We start from the raw sequence: 19965 nt of genomic DNA on the forward strand, positions 1-19965 counted from the left end.
CCACCGTTTGGGGACAGTTTGGACAGTGCTCTCGAGACAGGGGGAGACCAAATGCCTCAGGTGGCCCTGGGCACCACAGGAGGATGCAGCGCCCAGCATTCAGCTCCGGACTTTCTGGCCTCTCCTCAGGGCACTGCAGGCTCCTCTGGGATGGGCAGTCTGTGCTGTGCCGTCATCTCGGTGACGAGCCCCGGTGGAGAGGCGGGGCTGCACCAAGTTGGGATCCCAGTGCGGGCACACCCTGCGCCCTGGCTCAGGACTCTGCTGCCCTTGGCCACGTATGTTATCAGCCAGAGGTCACCGGCGGGGCCTGCATGCCTGCACGGCAGCAAGGGGGCTGAGCAGCAGATGTGTCCCTGAGACAGGGCACGGGATGACCTACCAGCTCCCAAAATCTGCACAGCTCCCTCCCTCCGTGGACATTTCCAGTCCCTGCAGGGCCTCTGCATTCCAGGATTTTATGCCCTCTGTCCACCAAGAAGGACGGGTGCCTAAGGGCTTGGAGAGGCTCCCACAGGGGTGCCAATTTGGGGAATTGGAAGTTCAGGCGGCCACCTATCAGGGACTATGGCCTCCATCACCCCAGCGTTTAAGAGCACATCCTCCCCAGCCCCCCACCCATTCAGCTGCCCCCCATACCCTCATCATCTGAAGGAGGTGCTGTCTCTTGGGAAGACATGAGAGCTGTGTTGGAATTTGGAGGAAAGAAGCCTGGAGGGAGGGGCTGCTGAAATGGCCCTGGAGAGCTTTTGGGGGCCGGGGACCAGCTGCGGGTCGGGGAGGAAATGGTGGGGTCCCATGAAATCCTGAGCGCCAGGGGCTGGTGAGGCGGGAGAGGGGTTGGGGAGACCCTGTGGGCCGCTGAAGGCTGAGCTGTGGGCCCAGCCAGGAAGGAGCTGGTGAACGTTCCTGCCACGTGGGCCCCTTCCTGCTCTGGGCTTTGTAACCCGGAGCAGCTGGTTCTCGTTTGCAGCGTGGCTGCAGAGTCTGTGCGGATGGCGGCTTCCCAGGCGTTGTCCCCACTGCCTCGGAGGGGGCAGATCCTGGTGGAGATGGCGGTGGCCCGGTGGAGATGCTGGGCTGCGGGGCGGGAGTCACGTGGTCACTCTCTAGCGTGGGCCCAGGTCTGGCTGGGGCGAGCAGTATGGGATGGAGGAAGATGCAGAGGAGGGTGAGGACTAAGAAAGTCAGGTGGTGTGGACCACAGAGGTGTCTGTGTTATTCTGCCAGAAACTGTGTTAAACCACAGACGACCAAGTGGTGAGAACGTTGGGCCTTGCAGTTCAACGGGGCTGTGTCTGGCTCTGCCACTCACTCTCTGCCCCACTGGGCACATTGCTTAAGCACCCAGGCCTCAGTTTCCCCATGTGTACTGTGTCTACATCATAGGGTTTTGTGGGGAGTGACGGTGATCGTGCACAGGGAGCCCAGTGCCTCCCCGGCATTAAACATTCTCGTCTTGGCTCTTCATGCTGTTATTGACGTGATGATGTCATTCCCATCGTGATTCTGATTGCCTATGGTTGTGACTATTATTCAGGGGACGTGTGTCCCCCACTGTTGCTGGTGGTGGGGTGTTTGCTGATGGTGTCTGTTGGGTGGAGGAAGGGAGGGATAAAGGAAAGGACCGAAGGCCACCTGAGCCACAACATCTTGTAGAGGATGCAGCTGAGAGGCCGTGCCGTGGCCGTGGCAGGTCAGAGGCCCGTGTCCTCGGAGCTCCAGCGCTGTGTCTCTCTCTCTCCCAGAACACGAGATTGCTGGCGTCTCTGAGTCCCCTTGTAGAGGGGGGCTGTCCCCTTTTCTTTCTGAGAGGTGATGGGGTACAAGAGTCTCCCGGGGGCCCTTGCCGCAGCATCCCTGCTGGCTACCTTTTGATGTTCCCAGGTGTTCCTGAGCCGTCCACTCATCACATCCTCCTCTCTTTATCTTTCAGCCTTGAAAAGATCTTTCGAGGTTGAGGAGGTCGAGACGCCCAACTCCACCCCACCCCGGAGGGTCCAGACTCCCCTGCTCCGGACCACGGTGGCCAGCTCCACCCAGAAATTCCAGGATCTGGGTGTGAAGAACTCAGAGCCTGCAGCCCGCCATGTGGACTCCCTGAGCCAGCGCTCCCCCAAGGCTGCCCTGCGGAGGGTGGAGCTCTCGGGGCCCAAGGCCGAGCCGGTGTCCCGGCGCACCGAGATCTCCATCGACATCTCGTCCAAGCAGGTGGAGAACACTGGTGCCGCTGGGCCATCCCGGTTCGGGCTCAAGCGGGCCGAGGGGCTGGGCCACAAGACGCCAGAGCCCGCCCCTCGGAGGACGGAGATCACCTTAGTCAAGCCCCAGGAGTCGGCCCACCGGAGGATGGAGACCCCCACCTCCAAGATCCCCGAGGTGCCCACTGCCCCCACCGCTGACGCAGCCCCCAGGAGGGTTGAGATCCAGGTGCCCAAGCCAGCAGAGGTGCCCGCCTCCCCCATCCCGCCCCAGACGCTGGAGAATTCAGAACCCGCCCCCATGTCTCAGCTGCAGAGCAGACTGGAGCCCAGGCCCCATCCCCCCGCGGCCGAAGCCCCACCCAAGAGCCAGGAGGGTGAGTAGCCAAGCGCCGCGTCCACACTGCGGGGACCGGGGGTGGGGAGCTGCCTTTGCCATGGAATCTTGGAGGAAGAAGCTGAATATGGGGGGGATGTGCTTCCGTGGAGACCTGAGACTACGCGAGCGCAGGTGTCCAAAGGCTCAGGGGCGGGGTCTGGCGCCCTTTCTGTCCACTGGGGATGGACCAGGATGCAGTGGGTTGCACTTGAGTTAGACTTTGGGGGGAACCTCTGGGTTGAGAGGGTCCCCCTGGATCTGGATCGGTTGGCATGGGCCGTGGTGTAGAATATATGCCGTGTGAGCCTGGGACACAGGGGGCTGGAGGCCTGGAAATAAGGGGGACAGGAACCGGGGCAGGCTCATGGGGGCGGAAAGGGTTTGAGACCCAAGGATGGGCTCTCATGTCCCAGGGTGTCGCTGGGGGCAGGCAGCCTCCTGCTCGAGGAGACGTGCAGGCTGCCCTGCGAGTGCTGGGCGTGAGAGGAGGGCATCCTGCTCTCCTGAGGTCTTGCATCAGAGGGTCTTCCTCCTCCTCCTCCCCAGGGAGGGAGGGGCGTGGCCAGAGGCAAAGAGACCACAAGGAGCCCAGGATACCTGTGGCAGCTCCGTTTGGGACTCTTCTGGTGAGGGAGGAGGTGGCCCAGACTCGGACTTGCACACGTGGGGAACTTGTAGGGACGTGGTGCCCACGCCTGTGGGACGCACCGCCTGTTGGGAGCCCTGGGCCGTGGGGCGCTGTTGCTGCCCTCCCAGCAAGGACCCAGGCCCCACGGGGCCGTGTAAGGGTGCCTGCTGGGATGTGAGCCCCATGGAAGCTGGGTCCAGTTCTGATCGCAGGACTCAGATCTCGGTAAATGTTCCGTAAGCCATCTTTGGGTTGGACGAGCAGAACATTCTGGGTTTTTGATTGACATTTTAAAAATTATTATTTTTAATTATAGTAAAATATGTAAACATAAAATTGACCATTTTAACTGTTTTTAAGAGCACAGTTCAGTGGCTTTAAGTACATTCATGTTGTGCAACTATCGCCACCATCCAGCTTCAGAAGTCTTTCATCTTCCCAAACTGAAACCCTGTCCCCGTTAAACACTCACTCCCCATCCCCCTGCCCCAGCCCCTGGCGCCCACCGTCCTCCTGTCTGTCTCTGTGCACTTGACTCCTAGGGATCTCATGTAAGAGGAATCACACCGTATTTCTCCTTTTGTGACTGGCCTGTTTCACTCAGCACAATGTCCTCAGAGTACATCTGGTTTGTAACATGTCAGAATGCCCTTCCTCGGCAAGGCTGAACGATGCCCCATTGTGTGTGTTGAGCACGGTTTATTTGCCCGGTCATCTGCAGTGGACGCTCGGGTTGCTCTCCTCCTTGGCTATTGTGAATAAGCTGCTGGGAACGTGGGTGTGCAGGTGTCTCTTCGAGTCCCTGCTTTCAGTTCTTTCTGGTTTTCCTTTTGGAATGAGAATTTCCCAGTGGTCAGTGGGCTTCAGGACGGGGAGGGCTTCGGCTTGCGATGAGGCTGGCATGTTGGATAAGACCGGCCCTCCTCACACTCTGATGTGAGTGGCAGCCACGTTCTTTTGAGCACACGTTTGACTGAGCGGGTCGGGGTGGGAGTGAGGGCCTGAGACCCTGAACTTCCTGCAGCACTGGGCCACACTCTGAGTGGCCAGGGACAGGACCTTTGGAGGTCCCTTCCAGCCCTGGGTATGTGTGAGTCTGTGTTCTCTGCCGTCCACCTACACTTGACCCTGTGGAGGCACCCCTGTGCGCCCAACCACGGTGGTGTCGGTGTGTCGGGATAAAAGCTTGGCCGGTGTTCAGGTAGGGGCAGGGGGGCTGTTTCCTTACTGTCTTCTGTTGGTCCAGGGCCTTTGCCACCGGATACATCCCCCTCCCGGGGGTGAGGTGTTCACGCTCAGCTGCGTCAAACAGGATGTGGCCGGGTAGACGGTCGTCACCGGGCTCATCCGGATCTTGATGACAGCTGGCGCTGGATGGGCAAGGAGGTGGTCCTGGCTCCAGGGGACAAGCAGGGGCTGTCTGCTCAGGGTGGCACCGCCCTGGGTCATCGGAGCGGGCAGGGCACAGCCTCGGGCATGTCCTGGAACATATTCCTCTAGCGGCAGATACTTCGCAGACCAGGCCCACTGGGACCGGTCAGGCTGGCTCTGCCTCAGGAGCAGGATGGTGGGTGGGCAGCCACTGAGGAACAGTGTGCGAGTGCCAGGGGGCTTCCTGGAGCCCAGGCTGTTTCAGCAAGTCTGCAGAGAGTAGGATTTAACCAGGCAAAGAAGGGAGAGAACAGCATTCCTGGCTGAGCCAGCGGTGCAGGGTGTCAGGGAGGCTGGAACTCAGAGGGACTGCACGATCTCCCTGTGGAAGAGAATTTAAATGTCCAGGCTGGGCATAAGAGGACCACCGTCAGCATCCCCGACTCCGCTGCCCCTCTCTGTGCAGATGGAGGCCAGCTCTGTGTGGAGAGGTCCATAGGCCAGCGAGGCTGTCCTCCCACCCTTGGAGCAGAGCTGGGGGTCGGGATATGTGCCCGTCTTGTGTGTGCACGTGTGTGAGCTCCTGCATGTGCTGAGCGCCATCCCTCGAGTCTCATCGGCTGGGTGGGGAGGGGACTCTGAGGCCAGCACCCCCCGGCTGGACTGGACTGGGCGGGGGTAGGACAGATGCTGCAGAGAGGAAGGATGCTCCGGTGGGAAGGGCGGTGGAGGAGGTGGGGGCTCCGATGACTCAGTTTGGTAGGATTCCTTCCTCTTAAAGCAGCACTACAGATGCACTGTGAGCGAGCCCAGCCTCAGGCCTGGAAGTGAACTGGGAGGAGGAAGTGAGGGCCACTGTGGGCTAGGGAATGTGGCCCTGACCTGCTCAGCCTTGGACGTCCAGTCTTGAGGTCCTGGGCAAGTCCAGTTGGAGGGCGCAGCCTTCTCGAAGGAGGGGTGTCCCGGAATCCATTGCAGTGGCTTCTCAGGGCCCAGGGCCGAGCTCTCACCCAGGCCCTGCTCCATCTGCTCCCCGTCCTGTCCCCTCCTCTGGTCATGGCCTGTCCAGTCCGCCCGGACACAGATCCGGTTCTCCCTCCACCTTGCTTCCTGCAGACCCGGCACTCCCGTCCCGCCCTGCCCCTCCGTGGGGGGTTGGGTTGTGAGCTCCCAGAGCCCCCTACCCCACAGGCCCTGCTCTGACTGCCCTCTGTGCGCACACTGCTCTTATCCCCTGGGGACCGGCTGGCAAAGGGCAAAGGCTCCGGGAGGGAGGGAGCTCCGTGCCCTCTGACCAAACTCTCAGCCCTCTGCTTCTGCCTCTGGGAAACCTACACTGTGGCTTTGGCTGCTGGACCAGGTCTCCTGGGACTCCCGCTGAGTGGCTCCCAGACTGACCTCCCTGCAGCACAGCACAGCTGAAATCCATGCCCACTCTGCCTTCACCAGCTTGCTCACCCCGGGGCCCTCCAGGATCCGCTCACTCTTTCGTCCAGCTCACGCCTCCCTGCTCCCCGCTCCTCCTACTCTGATCCTTTCATGGTCTGCTGCGGGGCCGTGGTCCTCACAACGGTCCTACCCTGACCTCCCGACCCCCAACCTAGCTCCTCTTCGCAGCACTGCTTTTTGAACTCCTCTGCATTCTTCAAAGCCCAGCTCAAATAGCACCTCTTCCGTGAAGCCCTCCCACTAGTGGGAAGTAGCCTCACTTCTTCTGACTCCCGTGTCTTTTTGCATCTTTTTCATGTCTAATAGCTTGTGTTTGGCTTGGAGTGTAAATTATTTGTGTGTGGACCTTTTTTGTTCTGCGAGATTTTTTTTAAACATGAGAAGAGTTTTTCAGAGTACCATTTCTTTAACATTCAGAAAATGTAGAAATTAGAGAGAAACTAAAATTCACATGTAAGCCAGATATATCCACTCTTAACATTTGCTATACATTCTTCACAATTCCTTCCCTGCCCCCCACTGGATTCTAGGTTACTTGAGGGGGGGACTGTTGTCTTTGCTTTTTTAAAGAATATCATGGGAGACCAAGTGACTTGGATGTAGAGGGTGCTGAATAAAATAATGTTGGAGGAGTGACATGGGATGCTTTTTTGTGGCTCTTACAGGCAGGTGCAGGGACCCCATGGGACCCTCCAGGGACCAAGCGAGACTTTCCCGGTCAACCAAGAACCCCCAGGTCTGAGCTGCTCCACTCTGGTGTGTTGGGCTTTTGGTTTCCGAGCCTGCTGTCCCTGTCCCTGAACCTGGCACCGTCCTTGTCATCCTTTGGGGCCGTCCCTGCTTCTCTCGGGCTCTGTGTGGGAACGGCCTTGCCTCCTCTCCCAGCTCCCTGCTCTCCCCCTGCCCCTGCTTGGGTGGCTCAGGGTGGGGCTGGCCTGCAGGACACAGCCCCGTGTCTGCGTCGCCGGCTGCTGGCTCTGCCTCCCCCTGGGAGCCACCCCCCCGCCGGCTCCACGGCCGACACCAGCCAAGTTTCCCCGAGGCAGCCTTATAAGGTGGGCACTGGCCGCTCACTTGTGGGTCTGGTTCTTTGCTGTCTCTGGAGGCTCATTGGAGGCGATGGGGGAGGCCGGGGTGACCAGGCGGCATGAAGAGTGGGGCACTCCAGACTGGCGCCCGGCTGGGTTCTCGAGCATGTCCCGATTTCACCCCACGAGCCGACTTGTTCTGAGCTATCACTTTGCACACCCCCAGCCTCAATTTCTTGATCTGTCAAAGGAAGGAGGGGCTTGGCCTGCTGGCAGGAGGCGGTGGGGCGTACACCACAGTGGAGCCAGGGGTCACTTTGACAGTGGGCGTGAGATTGGGCTGCGGCAACTCAGTGAGTGTCTCAGTGGGGTTTCCCTTCCTTCTACTGAAAACATCTGCAATGTTCGTGGTCACAGCTGGAGCCTTGGGGAAGGTGGACGTACCTTCTCTGCCTGCGAGGTGTGCCTTCCACATGTGCTGGGGCCTGCTGCAGCAAGCCCGCATTAGGGGCTGGGGTAGAGTGGAGGAGGTCTCAGTTCCAGGGGGTCAACAGGGGCTGCAAGCACGGGGTTCCCTGGGACCCCCAGCAGGGACGTGGGGCTGGAGGTGGCTGGGCAGAGAAGGCTTTGGGGAAAGTGAGGTCAGAGCTGAGTGTGAAGGGTGGAGTGGGGAGCGACATGCGAGGCTGGGAGCAGGGAGGTGGGGGAGAGGGCAACCCCGTGTGACTAGGGAGGAAGGGCCAGGCCCTGCAAGGCTCCCTGGACACCCCTCGTGTTTACAGGACACCCCACTAACGAGGGTCCACGCCGCGCCTGTTCTTGGGCTGGGAATGCCCTGGTGATGGGGTCTGCATCTTGTCCACGGTTTCACTCCAGCGCCTGCATGTGGCAGGAGCCCGATGCTGTCGAGGGACTCGTTTGTGTCTGATGAAGAAGGCGGGGCAGTGACCAGGCATCTGGCTATCCTTGGGCCCTTAGCCTGCAGAATTTTCTTCTGTGTGGGGCTAAATGTTTCTGCTTCTAGCGGGACACAGGCCATGCCTCCAGCAGGGGTGTTCCCACTGGCCTCTCTCACCTGGAAGGCCCGACTGCTCCAGGCTCTTCCCATGTGCCTGACCTGGCCCCGGAGGGCACCCGGGCACCCTCTTACCTTTGGGGATTGGGTGTCTTTCTCTTTCCCTGATTTAAGGACAGGCACACTCCTCCTCTGAGCTGTCCCTGAAGCCCATGCACACCTAGGTCTGGAGCAGGAAGTCCCCATGCATGAGGGGACAGGAGGAGTGTGGAGGAGTGGCCGGGCCCAGGTGTGTGTCCTTTAGGGTGGGGCAGAGTAGGGCGCCATGAGGATGGAGCTTGTCTCCAGGGCCCAGGACAAAGAACCCGCGCCCACTCCCTGGCTTCCCCAGCTGTCCGCCAAGCCCAGCCCCTTGGTGAGAAGGGACGAGCGCCGATCCAGGGAATGCGGCCCGAGCAGCTGCGGAATGCCTTAAATAGAGCCGGGCACAGCTGCCCGGAGAGGGCTGGGCCAGGAGGCAGGCGCTGGAGGCGGGTCTCCACTCTGCCCCCTGCAGCTTTGAGGGCTGTGGCCCTGACTACCCGGCCCAGCCCTGGGATGGAGCCCGGGCCCCCAGACACGTGGTGCTGGGCAAGGCCTCCCGGGTGCTCGTCCCAGGAAGCTGGAGCAGCTGCCAGACGAGGAGCTGTGTCTGCGTCCGCAGCCTTCCAGGCCCGAGACAGCTGCTGGGAGCCAGCGTCTGCACAATGGGGCTGCTGTCCAGGGGATGTGCCTGGGCCAGACAGCCGCGCCCTGTGCAGCGTGGACACAGGGCACGCTCAGCGCTGGAGGAGCGTGCTCAGACCCCCACCCGGCACCTTGAAGTGTGGGCAGCCCTGCCAGACCCTGGGTTCCAGCAGTCAGCCTGGAAGATGCCACGTGGTTCATGCTGGCCGGATGTGGCCAATGCAGGCCTGTGGCTGTGCGTCCAAGAGCTGTAAAGGAGCCTCTTCTCTGGGCCAGGCACAATTGCTTCTCCCGTGGCTGCTCTGATTCGGCTTTCCTTGACCTGGGGCTTCCTGTGGGTGTCACAGGTGCCACCCTGGAATCCCAGGGTCACGAGAGCTACAGGCTGTAGCTGATGAGCAAAGGCACTCAGGAGAGGGGGCTAAAGTGGACATGCTCTGATTAAAGGGGGCATGGAGTTCCCACCCTTGGCCTCACACCTCTGTGGAACCCCGGGACTCTAGAGAACCTGGTTTGGAAATCCTTAGTTGTCCAACGCAATTCAGAGAGACCAGCACTGGTCCGAGCGCCGAACTTGGAACCAGAAGTAGCCCTGGCGGTCACTATTCCATCTCCCGCTTTCCACAATGACCCGCAGAGGTTACAACTTTGAGGCATGGAGTGTTAGAGCCGGGAGCCACCTGGGAAGGTGCCCACTTGTCTGGGGGGAAATGGCTGAGGGGCGGGGTTTGCCCTTAGACCTCAGGGGCTCCTGTTTCTGCCCTGCGCGGGCCGATGACTTTGCTCTCTGAGTCCATTTTCCTGTTGTTGCAATGGGCATGATTCCTCCTGGGCAGCGTCGCAAGCATGAACGTGATGAGATGTGAGCACTGCCCGTGTGGGCCCAGCCCCCGGGGGGTTTTGGATAAACAAGCACATCAAGGAAACCTAACACTGCCCTTATTTAATGACCGGGCGTGGCTTGCTCATCCCTCCGTGAGCTTGGATGGAAATGCCCTGCTCTGTATCCCCCGCTCCCACTCCACCGATACCGTCTCTCTTCTCATTCTAAAGAGCAATACGTGGCCAGTGATAGAAGAGAAAAAATAAAGGTCCCTGAAATTTGAAAAGGAAGCCTGTCTTTCCCGACCACGACCCTCTCCACGGGCCGGCCCGTGTTCACGCTGGGCGAGCTGTGTGTCCTTCCGGATTTTGTCCGTGTGGACAGTCTTTCAGGGCATGTGTAGAGAAATCTGTGTGTAAACATCCTAGAGACTTTTTGAGAACACAGATGAAATCAGACTTCTGCAGCTCGCTTCTTATTTTTCCCACTTAGCATCGCCGTGGACGGCTTCGCGCTCGGCACTTGTCGGTCTGGCGCATTCCTCTTGGCAGCTGCATCCTACGCGGCTCTACGGTCCAGCTTTTCACTGTGAGGAGCAAGGCTTCCATGAACATCCTCCCACTTAGATTCGTGCACGTGTGACTGTCGGGTAGCCCTTCAGAAGAGGACTTTCTCCACCAAAGGATGTGTGCATTTAAAATTTTGATCCGTTTTGCCAAATTGGCCTCTAAAGCCATCACACCCATTTTCAGTGCAAACAGCAGAGGTGCTGTGCCCCTCACCCCGGCTGAGAGGGTAGAAAGCTCTCGGCTTGGTGTTTATTTTGCACGTCTTTAATTAAGTGAGAGAGGTTATCTTTTCCTGTGTTTACAGGCCAGGGGCCCTGGGTTCCCTGTGAACTGCTCGTTCTTGTCCGTGGTTCACGTTTTTCCCAGTTGGGTTATTAATCCTTTCCTTGTTGACTTTTTTTTTTTGAGTTCTTTGTCCACCTTTGTTGTCGCTGGTACAAGTGCTCTCTCCCAGTTGTCGACTTTTAATTTTATTTATAATACGTTCTTCCAAACCAGAGATCTTTAATCCTTAGGTCGTCAAGTTTATTGTTTTTCTTTTCTCTTTCGCGATTCACATCCTGCTTAGCGGCCCTCGGCATTCCAAAACCACAGACAAGACTCCACTCAGGTTTTCTTCTAGTACTTTTATGGTTTCATTTTTGTGTACTGAAATCATTAATCCACTGGGATTTGTTTGGGTTTAAACAGCAAGGTAGGGTCGTATGGCTTTTGCGCGGATGTACGCGGGGAGCTTGGTTGTGTGTGCGCCTGCTATTTTTATCAGTGTGGGTGTCAGTATCGTGCTGGCTTAGCAGGAATAATCTGGGTGCATTCTTTTTTCCTCTGTGTTCTGGAACATTTTAAATAGCCACGCAGTCATCTCTGTGTTAACACTTTTAAAGAATTCACTAGGGAGACCATCCTAGCCTGATACTTTTGTGGGAACCTAGTACTACAAAAACTTCTAAAAAATTTTTTCCATGGGTCTGTTTTTAAGTTTTTGGTTTTTTCTTCTTATAATTTGTATCTTTTTTCTAGAAAGTCGTTCTTGTTAAGTTTAACATCCCTCAGATCGTTCAGAGGTGGTAGTGTGTAGAGGGGATGGTAAAGGGCCAGCCCCGATGGCTGCCACCATCAATCTGGGAACCTCAGCCGCTGCCCTGGGTCCAGCGCTGTCCGCAGAGGGGAACGCGCAAAGATGGGCTGAACTTGGCCAAGGCCCTGGGGACCCTCTGTCTGAACTCACGTGCAGTGTAACATGACAAGTGTTCTGGGAAGCATGAGGCCAGAGCTCCCAGCCCCGCGGGTGGAGCCCTCTTGGAAGCTGAAGGGGGGCAGAGTGGTCCAGGCAGGTGAAGGGCCATTGGGATTTAAGAATCACAAGTTTGGTGTTGCCCAGAGAGCGGCTTTCAGACTTATTTTTAACTGCAGCCCCCAGTAAGAAGTACATTTTACACCACAAACCAGGACACACGTATGTGTAAGAGTGTGTGTGGGGGGGGTATACCGCTGAAACAAAATTTCCATGGGGTAATTCTTGCCTTTGCTGTGTGCCTGCTGCACTACGATATTCTCTGTTCTTTTTTTGGAGGGAGGGGAGTTTTTCTTATTTTTTTAAAAAATGTCCTTATTGACGTGTAGTTCACGTCCCATACAGTCCACTCACTAAGTGAATAATCAGTGGTTTTTGTATATTCACAGGGTTGTGCAACTCTCAGCACGTGCAATTTTAGACCATTGCATCACCTCAGAAAGCAAGCCCGTGCCCATCAGCTGTCACCCCTGTTCCCTCCGTTTCCCCCAGCGCTCAGCAGCTAGTCTCTCTGTGTGTAGGTCTGCCTGTTCTGCGTATTTCTTAGACATGAAGCATACAATACGTGGTCTTTCATGACTGGCTTCTGTAACTTAGCACCATGTTTTCGAGGTTCATCCGTGCTGCCCAGAGCCAGCTGCCCTGCCAGGAGCGGAGCCAGCCTGGGGTCTCCCAGGCCGTGGTGGAGGCGTGGGTGGGGAGAAGACCCCTCCCGTCCTGAGTGCACTTGAGGCTCTGGCCCAAGGGCAGTCCTGACCCGCTGGGCACGGCCTTGAAGAGCTCCTGGGATGGGGACCACAGTCCCGAGGGCGCCATCTGCCAGCTGGGCGGGCTGCCCTCCACTGGGTTCTGGGTGCCTGTGCTCCACGTGGCAGCTGCATGCAGCACACCCAGATTTTGAGTCCAGAAGTCGCTTAGCTTCTCTGACACCTCAGTCACCTCATCTGTGAGATCAGGATGAGGTGGTGGACCCCAACCTTGAGCTCCCGTGTGCTACTCTCCATGTGCTCCGATAACCACTGGTTCAGTCCTGGCTCTGGGGCTGACTGGCTGCTTGGTGCCTCAGTTTCCCTGTCTGTAAAAGGAGGGTGATCACAGTCCCCACCTTCTCGAGGTGTTACAGGATGACTGTCTGGATTTGAATTCTGGCCCTACTGTTTCTAACCTATAGCTTTGGGCTCACCTGGCCACTCTGTGCCTCAGTTTCCCCATTTATTGAACTGTTTCATTGAGTTGTTCATTGAATGTAAGAAAGTGCACTGAATGGTGCCTGGAGCATTGGCATTTTATTAGTTACTTTTACTATTATTATTGAGCCGCATGCAGGAAGTGCTTACTAAATTCTCGTTGTTGTTATTACTGACTTCTGTGTCCTCGGGCAAGCCCGGTAGCGGTGCCCTCCAGGTGGAAGAGCCCTGTGATGACTGCAAGAGGTGATTAGGAAGAGAGGGGATGGGAGCTTGAGAACTGAGGAGGGTGGAGGAGGAGGCGGGGGAGGGGGCTGTGTGTCGGGTCGGCACAGAGAGGAGGCGGGAAGTCTCGGCTCTCAGACCCGGGCCCTGGTATAGGGGGCAGGGCTCCTTGATGAGTTGGTTTCCTCCGGGTTCCTTGCATCTCTGGGCCAGAGGAGGCGGATCTGCAGGTTCCAGATCATGAAATCGGAAAGGCCTTGCCCATTGATGTGGATCCAGATGCGGAAACTTAATTTTGTCTCAGCACATATAGATTTTCCGTAGAGCCGGACAGGCAAGTGGGTTTCTCGTGGAAGCTGTCGGGAGATGCTGAAGTCTTTCCACCGGCCTGGGGATGGCACATGGGAATTAATTATACAGAAGCCGTGATTTCATCCACAAATGTTCACTATCTTGCAATACATATATATATATAGATTTATATAGACAGAGATGTTCATGATCGTTTGGGGGCTTTCTTAGGTGGGCGCCCCAGCTTTGTTCCCTGCCCCCAAATATCTCAAAGTTCTCAGTCCCAAATCTCCTATCCTGGGGGCCGGAGAACCCAGCCCTCCTGGGGGCACGAGTGGGCCCCCCCGAGAGCACCTGCGACACGTGTGTTCAGGTGTTGGCTGTGAGGGTTAAAGAAGATAGTGTGCAGGGAGCAGAGGCCTGACCCTGTGGTCTAGTGATGGGTGTTTCTGCTTGTGTCTCCGAGCCCCAAGGTGGGCGCTCAGGGATGGGGGCACACATCCCAGCCATGACCTGGTCCCTGTCACACCCGTGGCTGAGTGCTGCTGTTTGCGCCTCACTCCTATTCCCTGGTGGTGGAGGGGGCGCCCCAAGATCATGCACATCGGAGCCCCTGGACTCACAGGTGGGGCTGCCCCGATGGCACCTTGATGGCCTCTCGGTTCCTGGAGAGGCGGGGCCTGGCCAGGTGTGGAGCTGGCCCTGCCTCTCCTTGATGCCCCCGCAGGTCCGCTGCCCTGGTGCAGAGCTTGGCCGGCTCCGCTCCTGCCGATGGCGGGAAGGCACCTGCCCACTCGGGCTCCTGACCCGGCCTCCGGCTCTGCCTGCCCTGCTCTCCAAGGCCCTGAGGATGCAGCAGAACCTGCCCTCCTGTCCTCACTGCCCCAGCGAAGTCTCCAGATGCTCCACCAGCAGCACCCTCCCTCTGCGGCTCCCTGAGCTGGCAAAGGGCCCTTCCCTCTCCAGGTGGCCTCGGCTCAGCAGGGTCCTGGCAGGAGGATGGCCCGGGCCGTCATTTGAGACCTGCAGACCCTGCTTCCTGTGCTGGACCATGGGGCCCGCCATGTGGGGTGTGTCTGGTCTGAGCCGAGGCCCTGTGGCTCAGGAGGAGCCAGAAAGTTAACCGTGGAGACCACAGCTAGAAGTGGGGAGGGCTGGCAGTCACGTCCTGGGTGGGCGGGCCCTCCCTGCCTCTGAGCCCCAGTCACCTATGCCCTGGGCTTCTGGAGTCCCGCTCCGACGCCTGCTCTCTGTAGTCGGTCTCCAGGCCCGTTTCCTGTCATCCGTGCCCCCTGAGACTTCACACTTCGTCTCACCTCGTGCCCGGGCAGAAATGGGAGACCCTGTGGGGATCCCCGAGGGGCACGAGGAGGCTGCTGTTGGAACACAGGGGCCTGGGCCCTGGTTTTTCCATCTGTCCCTTCTCCAGGGTGGGTCACACTTGCAGATGCAGCCTCCTGTTCTGGCAGAACTTGGGGTGTTCCCTCCTGTGCACAAGGATGGGGAGCTGGTGGGGAGCACGTTACAGACCAGGAACTGAGCTAGAGGGGAGGTAGCACCTGCGGTCCCTAGTCCCTGGTGACCTCAGAGCATGCCTGAGTCATGGCATGACCCCTGCCCGCTCCCCCCAACTCACAGTCCAGGGGTGCAGCCCAGGAGGGAAGGAGGGGGCTGTTTTCACCCTCAGGGTGATTCCCCCACCTTAGTTCTGGTCTAACATCAGGCGTTCCTCAGGCCCGTGGCTCGCTGCCCACTTGCCCGCTGACTAATGCGTATCTGATGCCTGATGGGAAGAGCGGGCATGGTCGCCAGGGCTCGGGTTACAGAGGGCTGAGGCACCTCCGAAACGAGGTCTCGCAGCTGCCGACCCTCCACCTCGGCCTGGATCTCAGGTGCCCCGGCCCCACTCCCACCAGGTAAGTTTAGGCTGGGGCCACAGGATGTGGGTGCGGTGGTTTCCAGTGGAGGGCGTGGCTGTGATGGAGGAAGAGCTAGGGCCGTGGATGGGGAGGAGGGTGGACCCTCCATCCTCACCTGTCCCTGTCTGTCGCCTGGGTGGGAGCCCAGCCCCATACTTGGGCCAGTACCTGGGCCTCAGAGGAGCATCACAGCCCCACCTTCTTCCTTCAGGTTGGGGCGTGGGGGGGCGGGGAGCTTGGCTACTCCTTTGTCTCAAGGGAGGGCCACGGGTGGTCTGTCAGCAGGGCAGCCGCGTGGATCAGGCTGGTGCACGAACAGGGGCGGACCTTGAATCCAAACCCCCGCTTTGCATGGTTTACCCGGTGGCTCTGTAAACGGATGCTCTGTTCTGGCAGCGTAGCCCAGGTCAGTGTACTGGAAGCTGAGCTCCCCGATGTTTAATTTAGCAGCGAGTGTGCTCTGCCCGAGCCCTTGCTTATTGTGCATGCTTGTTTTGGGCAGGTATTTGGGCACTGCTGTCTGTGGGCAGCCAGGGGCCCCGGCCACCCTGGCTTTGGCTGCCCCCATGTTAAATGGACAGCTGGGTGGCCCCACCTGTGCCTTCAAGCTGGTGCGACATTGGGTTCTAGTGCAGGTGATTCTGTTTGGACCCGGAAGGTCCGGGAACATCCAGCCTCAGTCTCCAGATGCGTCTTGGTGGGGTGGGGGAGCATTCTGAGTGGCCTTCCCGTGGCAGGGTCCTCAGACGTTGGATGGGCCTCCGCGTTGCCCCCCCCGCTCCCTCCTGCTCCTTCCTGCTGCTCCCTGGGCGCACTCCTTCCCTCTCCCCTGCTGCACGCCAGCTGGCACCAGCACCTCCTCTTCCTGATGGGATTCAGAATGGGGAGACTTTCCTGGTCCTTGGGTCCAGATCCCTGTGGCAACAATTAGTGAAATCCTTATCTCACCCACCGGAGAAGGCTCTGCAATTGATAACAGGGAGAAGCCTGACAACTCTGCAGGAGAAGGCCAGCTTCTGGCACAGTAGTCACTTTCATTATCCCATTTTCCAGATTAGGCAGTCAAGGCCCAGAGAGCTCCAGACAGTTGCCGCAGGCCCCACAGCTGTGTTAACAGTCTGGATTTGAACCTTGGGGGAGCCTGGCTGCTGAGGTGCCCCAGGTCACAGGTAGTAGCAGTGGGGGTGGAGCTCTTGTCCTTTGCTGGCCACCAGGGCTGGGGACAGGGCCAGTGCTTGAAGCCGAGTCCGTGCCCTGCAGCTTTGGCTGGGATGCAGGGGAGCCCAGCCGACACCCTCCTCCTGCTTCTTTCACAAGGCGCCATGAGATGATGAAATGAAAGGCAACCCAGTCAGAAAGGAGAGACTCTGGTATTCCCCTGTTCCTCTGGGCCCTCAGCTGCCCTGGATTTTGAAATAAGATCCTGCTTGTCGGCGGGTGAGTGGGAACAGATTGGAAGTCCCATTTCTTTCCCCTGAGTCACAGCTGCAGGGAGCCCGCCGTGGCTGTTCCCCTGACCCCGGCCAGCCCAGCCAGGTCCTTCTCTTCCTCCTCCCACCCCTCCTCACAGGACCAGCGGAATGCCGCTGGAGGAACCAGCCCCAGATGTTTTGGCTGGGGGTGGAGGTGGGGGGTGTGCCTTCTTGGTTGGGGAGGGGGCTGAATTAAAACCTCCCTCGTTGTGGTCTCCAGGCTGGCCCTGGGAAGAGCGGGGGACCCTGGGCTGTCACGCCAGCATCACTGCCTCCCGCTTTGCTCCCTGGCCCTGGAGCAGGTCCCAGAGCACGCTGTCCTTCGTGTACTGGGAAGGCTTCTGCAGCCTTGCCAGGCGTTATTGATCTTTCTGGGCCTGGAACTGGTTCCTCCAACCTCCTGATTCGGGCTGAGCAAGGCTCTGAGATGGGCGAGGAAGGGAGGAGCGATTGTCTGCGGGCTTCTCTCCCTCTGGGCTTCCTCTGATCCCACAGGGTGAAGGTGGGAAGTGGATGAGCCCTCCCCTCGGGGATCGGTGACCTTCACGCTTATTTCTGAGGACCTGCCAGGCCCCCCGGGCTTTCCTTTTAACTCTCCCTGGGTGCTTCCTGGGTGCCGTGGGGGCGTTACCTTGAACAGCACAGGGCTCTGTCCACACTTCCTGGACACCGTGGCCAGGTCCCTCGGACATTAGAGACAGTGTCAGGTGGAGAAGCAGGAGGAAGCGCAGAGTCTCCACTCTTGTGAGCGCCCCACCTCGGGGCCAGGACGGTAGCCTGGCTGAGTGGCTTTCTGGGAGGTCAGCCGGTCAGCGTGGCCTGGAGCCGGTCAGCGTGGCCTGGGGAATGGGAGGGGAGCCTCCATCTTGAGTCTCCTCGTTTCTGATCTCTGGGCCTGGGGACGGCTGTAGGGGAAGCAGGAGTGAGGGCAGGGGCCAGGAGGAGCCAGGGGAAGCCCGGAAAACCTTCTGCCCTCACTCCCTGCCCAGGGCCCCTCCTTCCCCAGGGAGTGCTCAGGGCTGGGCTCGGGGGTGGGGGGGGGGGGGTCTCCTGGCTGCGTGGGACGATGGGGAAGCTGATGAGGCAAGACCCCCGTAGCAGAGGGCACGCTCCTTGTCAGAGCGCTACCCCCCGACCTCTCGGGTCCTACTTCTTTCTACCTTCCAGGCTTGTGTTTCCAAAGCAGGGTTCTGGATAGTTCTGAATCTCAAATGCAGCTTTCTGGACCTGGACCCACCTCTTTGGAACCAGGGTCTCTAGGGGGTGGGGGCCAGTCTACAAAAGGAAGTTTACTAGATGCGGCTATAAGCTCCCTCCCCCTGTGCCTTCCAGCCCTTCTTCCCTCTAGGGTCTTGGTCGGGACTCAGCTCCAGGGTTCAGATCCAGACTGCACCCTGACCAGGCTGTGAGGGGGGATGGGAAACTTCAGTGCCCCCAAGTCATCTGTCCGCAGAATACTCGGGAACCCACCGGGCCACCGCCCACCTCACCCCTGAGAATGGCGGACCCGATGCGTGTTTGTGCCCCTGTGCTCAGGAGGCTTCAGAGATGTGGCCCCAGGCCGGGCCATCGGGGACTTCGGGCCAGGCTGGCTCTGGTCACTGCCCGCTGACCTGGTCTCGGCAGCCCCCGAGGTCTCAGCTCTGCGGTGAGTGATCCTTGCCGGCGGCCCGCCCCTGCAGGGCACCGCCACACGTTCCTGCTGCTGAGAAGCTTCCAGGGGGCCAGCTGACACATTTGGCCTCGATTATTTGTTTTTGAACAGGAATGAAAGGAGAGAGTGAGTAAGAAGGGGAAGGTCAGAGAGAGGAGAGGAAAGATCTGGAAAGTCCAAACATGTGCTTTCGAAGCAGGTGCCAGCGATGAGCTAAGCTGGAGGGCGGCCGCGGGCCCTGGGCCTGCCAGCGGCAGGAGGGGATGTTCTCTAAGGCAATTGCTCGACACGCTGGGAGCGAGGGCTGGGAGCCTGCCCTTGGCTCGCTTCCGGCTGCTCTGAGAGCCAAGCAGATTTGTTTCCATTTTAGGGACACCGCGGGGAGGCTGTCAGTCCCTTCCTAGCCTTTATTAATATTTCATTAGTCATAGTGACCGATTACTGCATCCTTAGAGGCTCCAAGTGCTGGGCTCGAAGCAGCTTCGTGTGTTGGATGGATTTTATCTGCACGACAACCTTGGAAACAGTTACTGGTATTGTTGTAGACAAGAAGGGACTGAGGCACAGAGAGGTTGAGTAACTTGCCCTAGGCCACACAGCTAGAAATTGCCAACCCTGCGAACATGGGGCTGTTTGACTTCAGAGCTCCAGCTGGTTTGTAACTAGGTGCGTGGTTTCTGTGCCACTGGGATGCCCTCTGGTTGGCCGGCTTGGCTGAAGCTCCTTCCATGTATGGGCAGCCCCAGGGCAGCGTCCCCATGGCTGAAATGAGGTCAGGAGAGGCAGAGGCCGCAGCCGGAGTCGCACTCTGGGTGGGCAGCCACTCCAGGGACTTGCCCGCCTTCCCCCTCTGGATCTCTGGAGCCCACAGGTGTGGGTCCAGGGCTCTGGGCCACAGGCAGGAGAGGGCCCCCCAGCAACAGACCCTGGGAGTCCAGCCTGCGAAGCCTGGAGGCTTCCGGAGGCCGCTGGCCCGGCTTCCTGTGCAGCTGGGTTCTCCTGCACACGCAGTCCCCAGTCGGCACGACCTCCCACAGCTGGGTCCATCTTCCCAGGCCGGGTCACGTGGTGGAGGTCAGCCCTGCTCTGGGAGGGTGGGGGGGCAGGGCGCCAGGAACAGCCCCGGGGGAGGGTCACGCTGCTCGGGAACACTCTCCAGGACTGGAGCCAGAGCTCGCTGGGGGCCCGGCTCCCGCTTGCATCGGTGCGGGCTGGACGTCCACATATGGTCATTCCGCCTCCCCCAGCTCTGCACAGGCTCTGCTGGTCACCCACCTGTCACCCGCCCGTTCACCCACTATCCATCCAGCAGACATTTCCATGTGTGCCTGGGGCTGTGCGTGGAGCAGAGCCAATGTGTAGCTTGGAGCCAAAAGTCGCAGGGTTAGCCCACTGCCCGAGACTGGCCCTGTGGTCCTGGACAGACCGGGGCCTCCCTCCGCGGGTCCTAATCTGTAGAAGGAGGAGGTGTGACGAGAGGGTCTCGTGGGTTCTCTGTGATGTGCTGGGGGGTGTTCCCCTCTCTGAGAAGTTAGGGTCCGTTCACACAGAACCCTGAATCAGGATGAGCAGAGGGACTGGGTGGTGGAGCATTCTGGGAGGGGGCTCCGCAGTCAGACTCGCAGGCCCAGCCCCCTGAGCTCTGCTGGGCGCCACCCAGCCCTCCCAGCCCCCACAGCCCAGCACTGCCCAGCACAGCCCAGCACCGCCCAGCACAGCCCAGCACCGCCCAGC

At 59.1% G+C, this 19965-nt stretch overlaps 1 protein-coding gene across 3 annotated transcripts in view; it reads left to right on the forward strand.

Moving 5' to 3' along the window:
• The window catches only part of SEPTIN9 (septin 9), a 160741-nt gene that overhangs the window by 80434 nt on the left and 60342 nt on the right, over positions 1-19965 (forward strand). For all 3 annotated transcript variants that reach the window (XM_046674609.1, XM_046674611.1, XM_046674610.1), the window contains one exon: positions 1937-2578. In XM_046674609.1, the coding sequence (XP_046530565.1) occupies positions 1937-2578 (642 nt within the window). The remainder of the gene's footprint in view (positions 1-1936; positions 2579-19965) is intronic.

This window comes from Equus quagga, chromosome 11, assembly GCF_021613505.1.
Source record: "Equus quagga isolate Etosha38 chromosome 11, UCLA_HA_Equagga_1.0, whole genome shotgun sequence".
Lineage (NCBI taxonomy): Eukaryota > Metazoa > Chordata > Mammalia > Perissodactyla > Equidae > Equus > Equus quagga.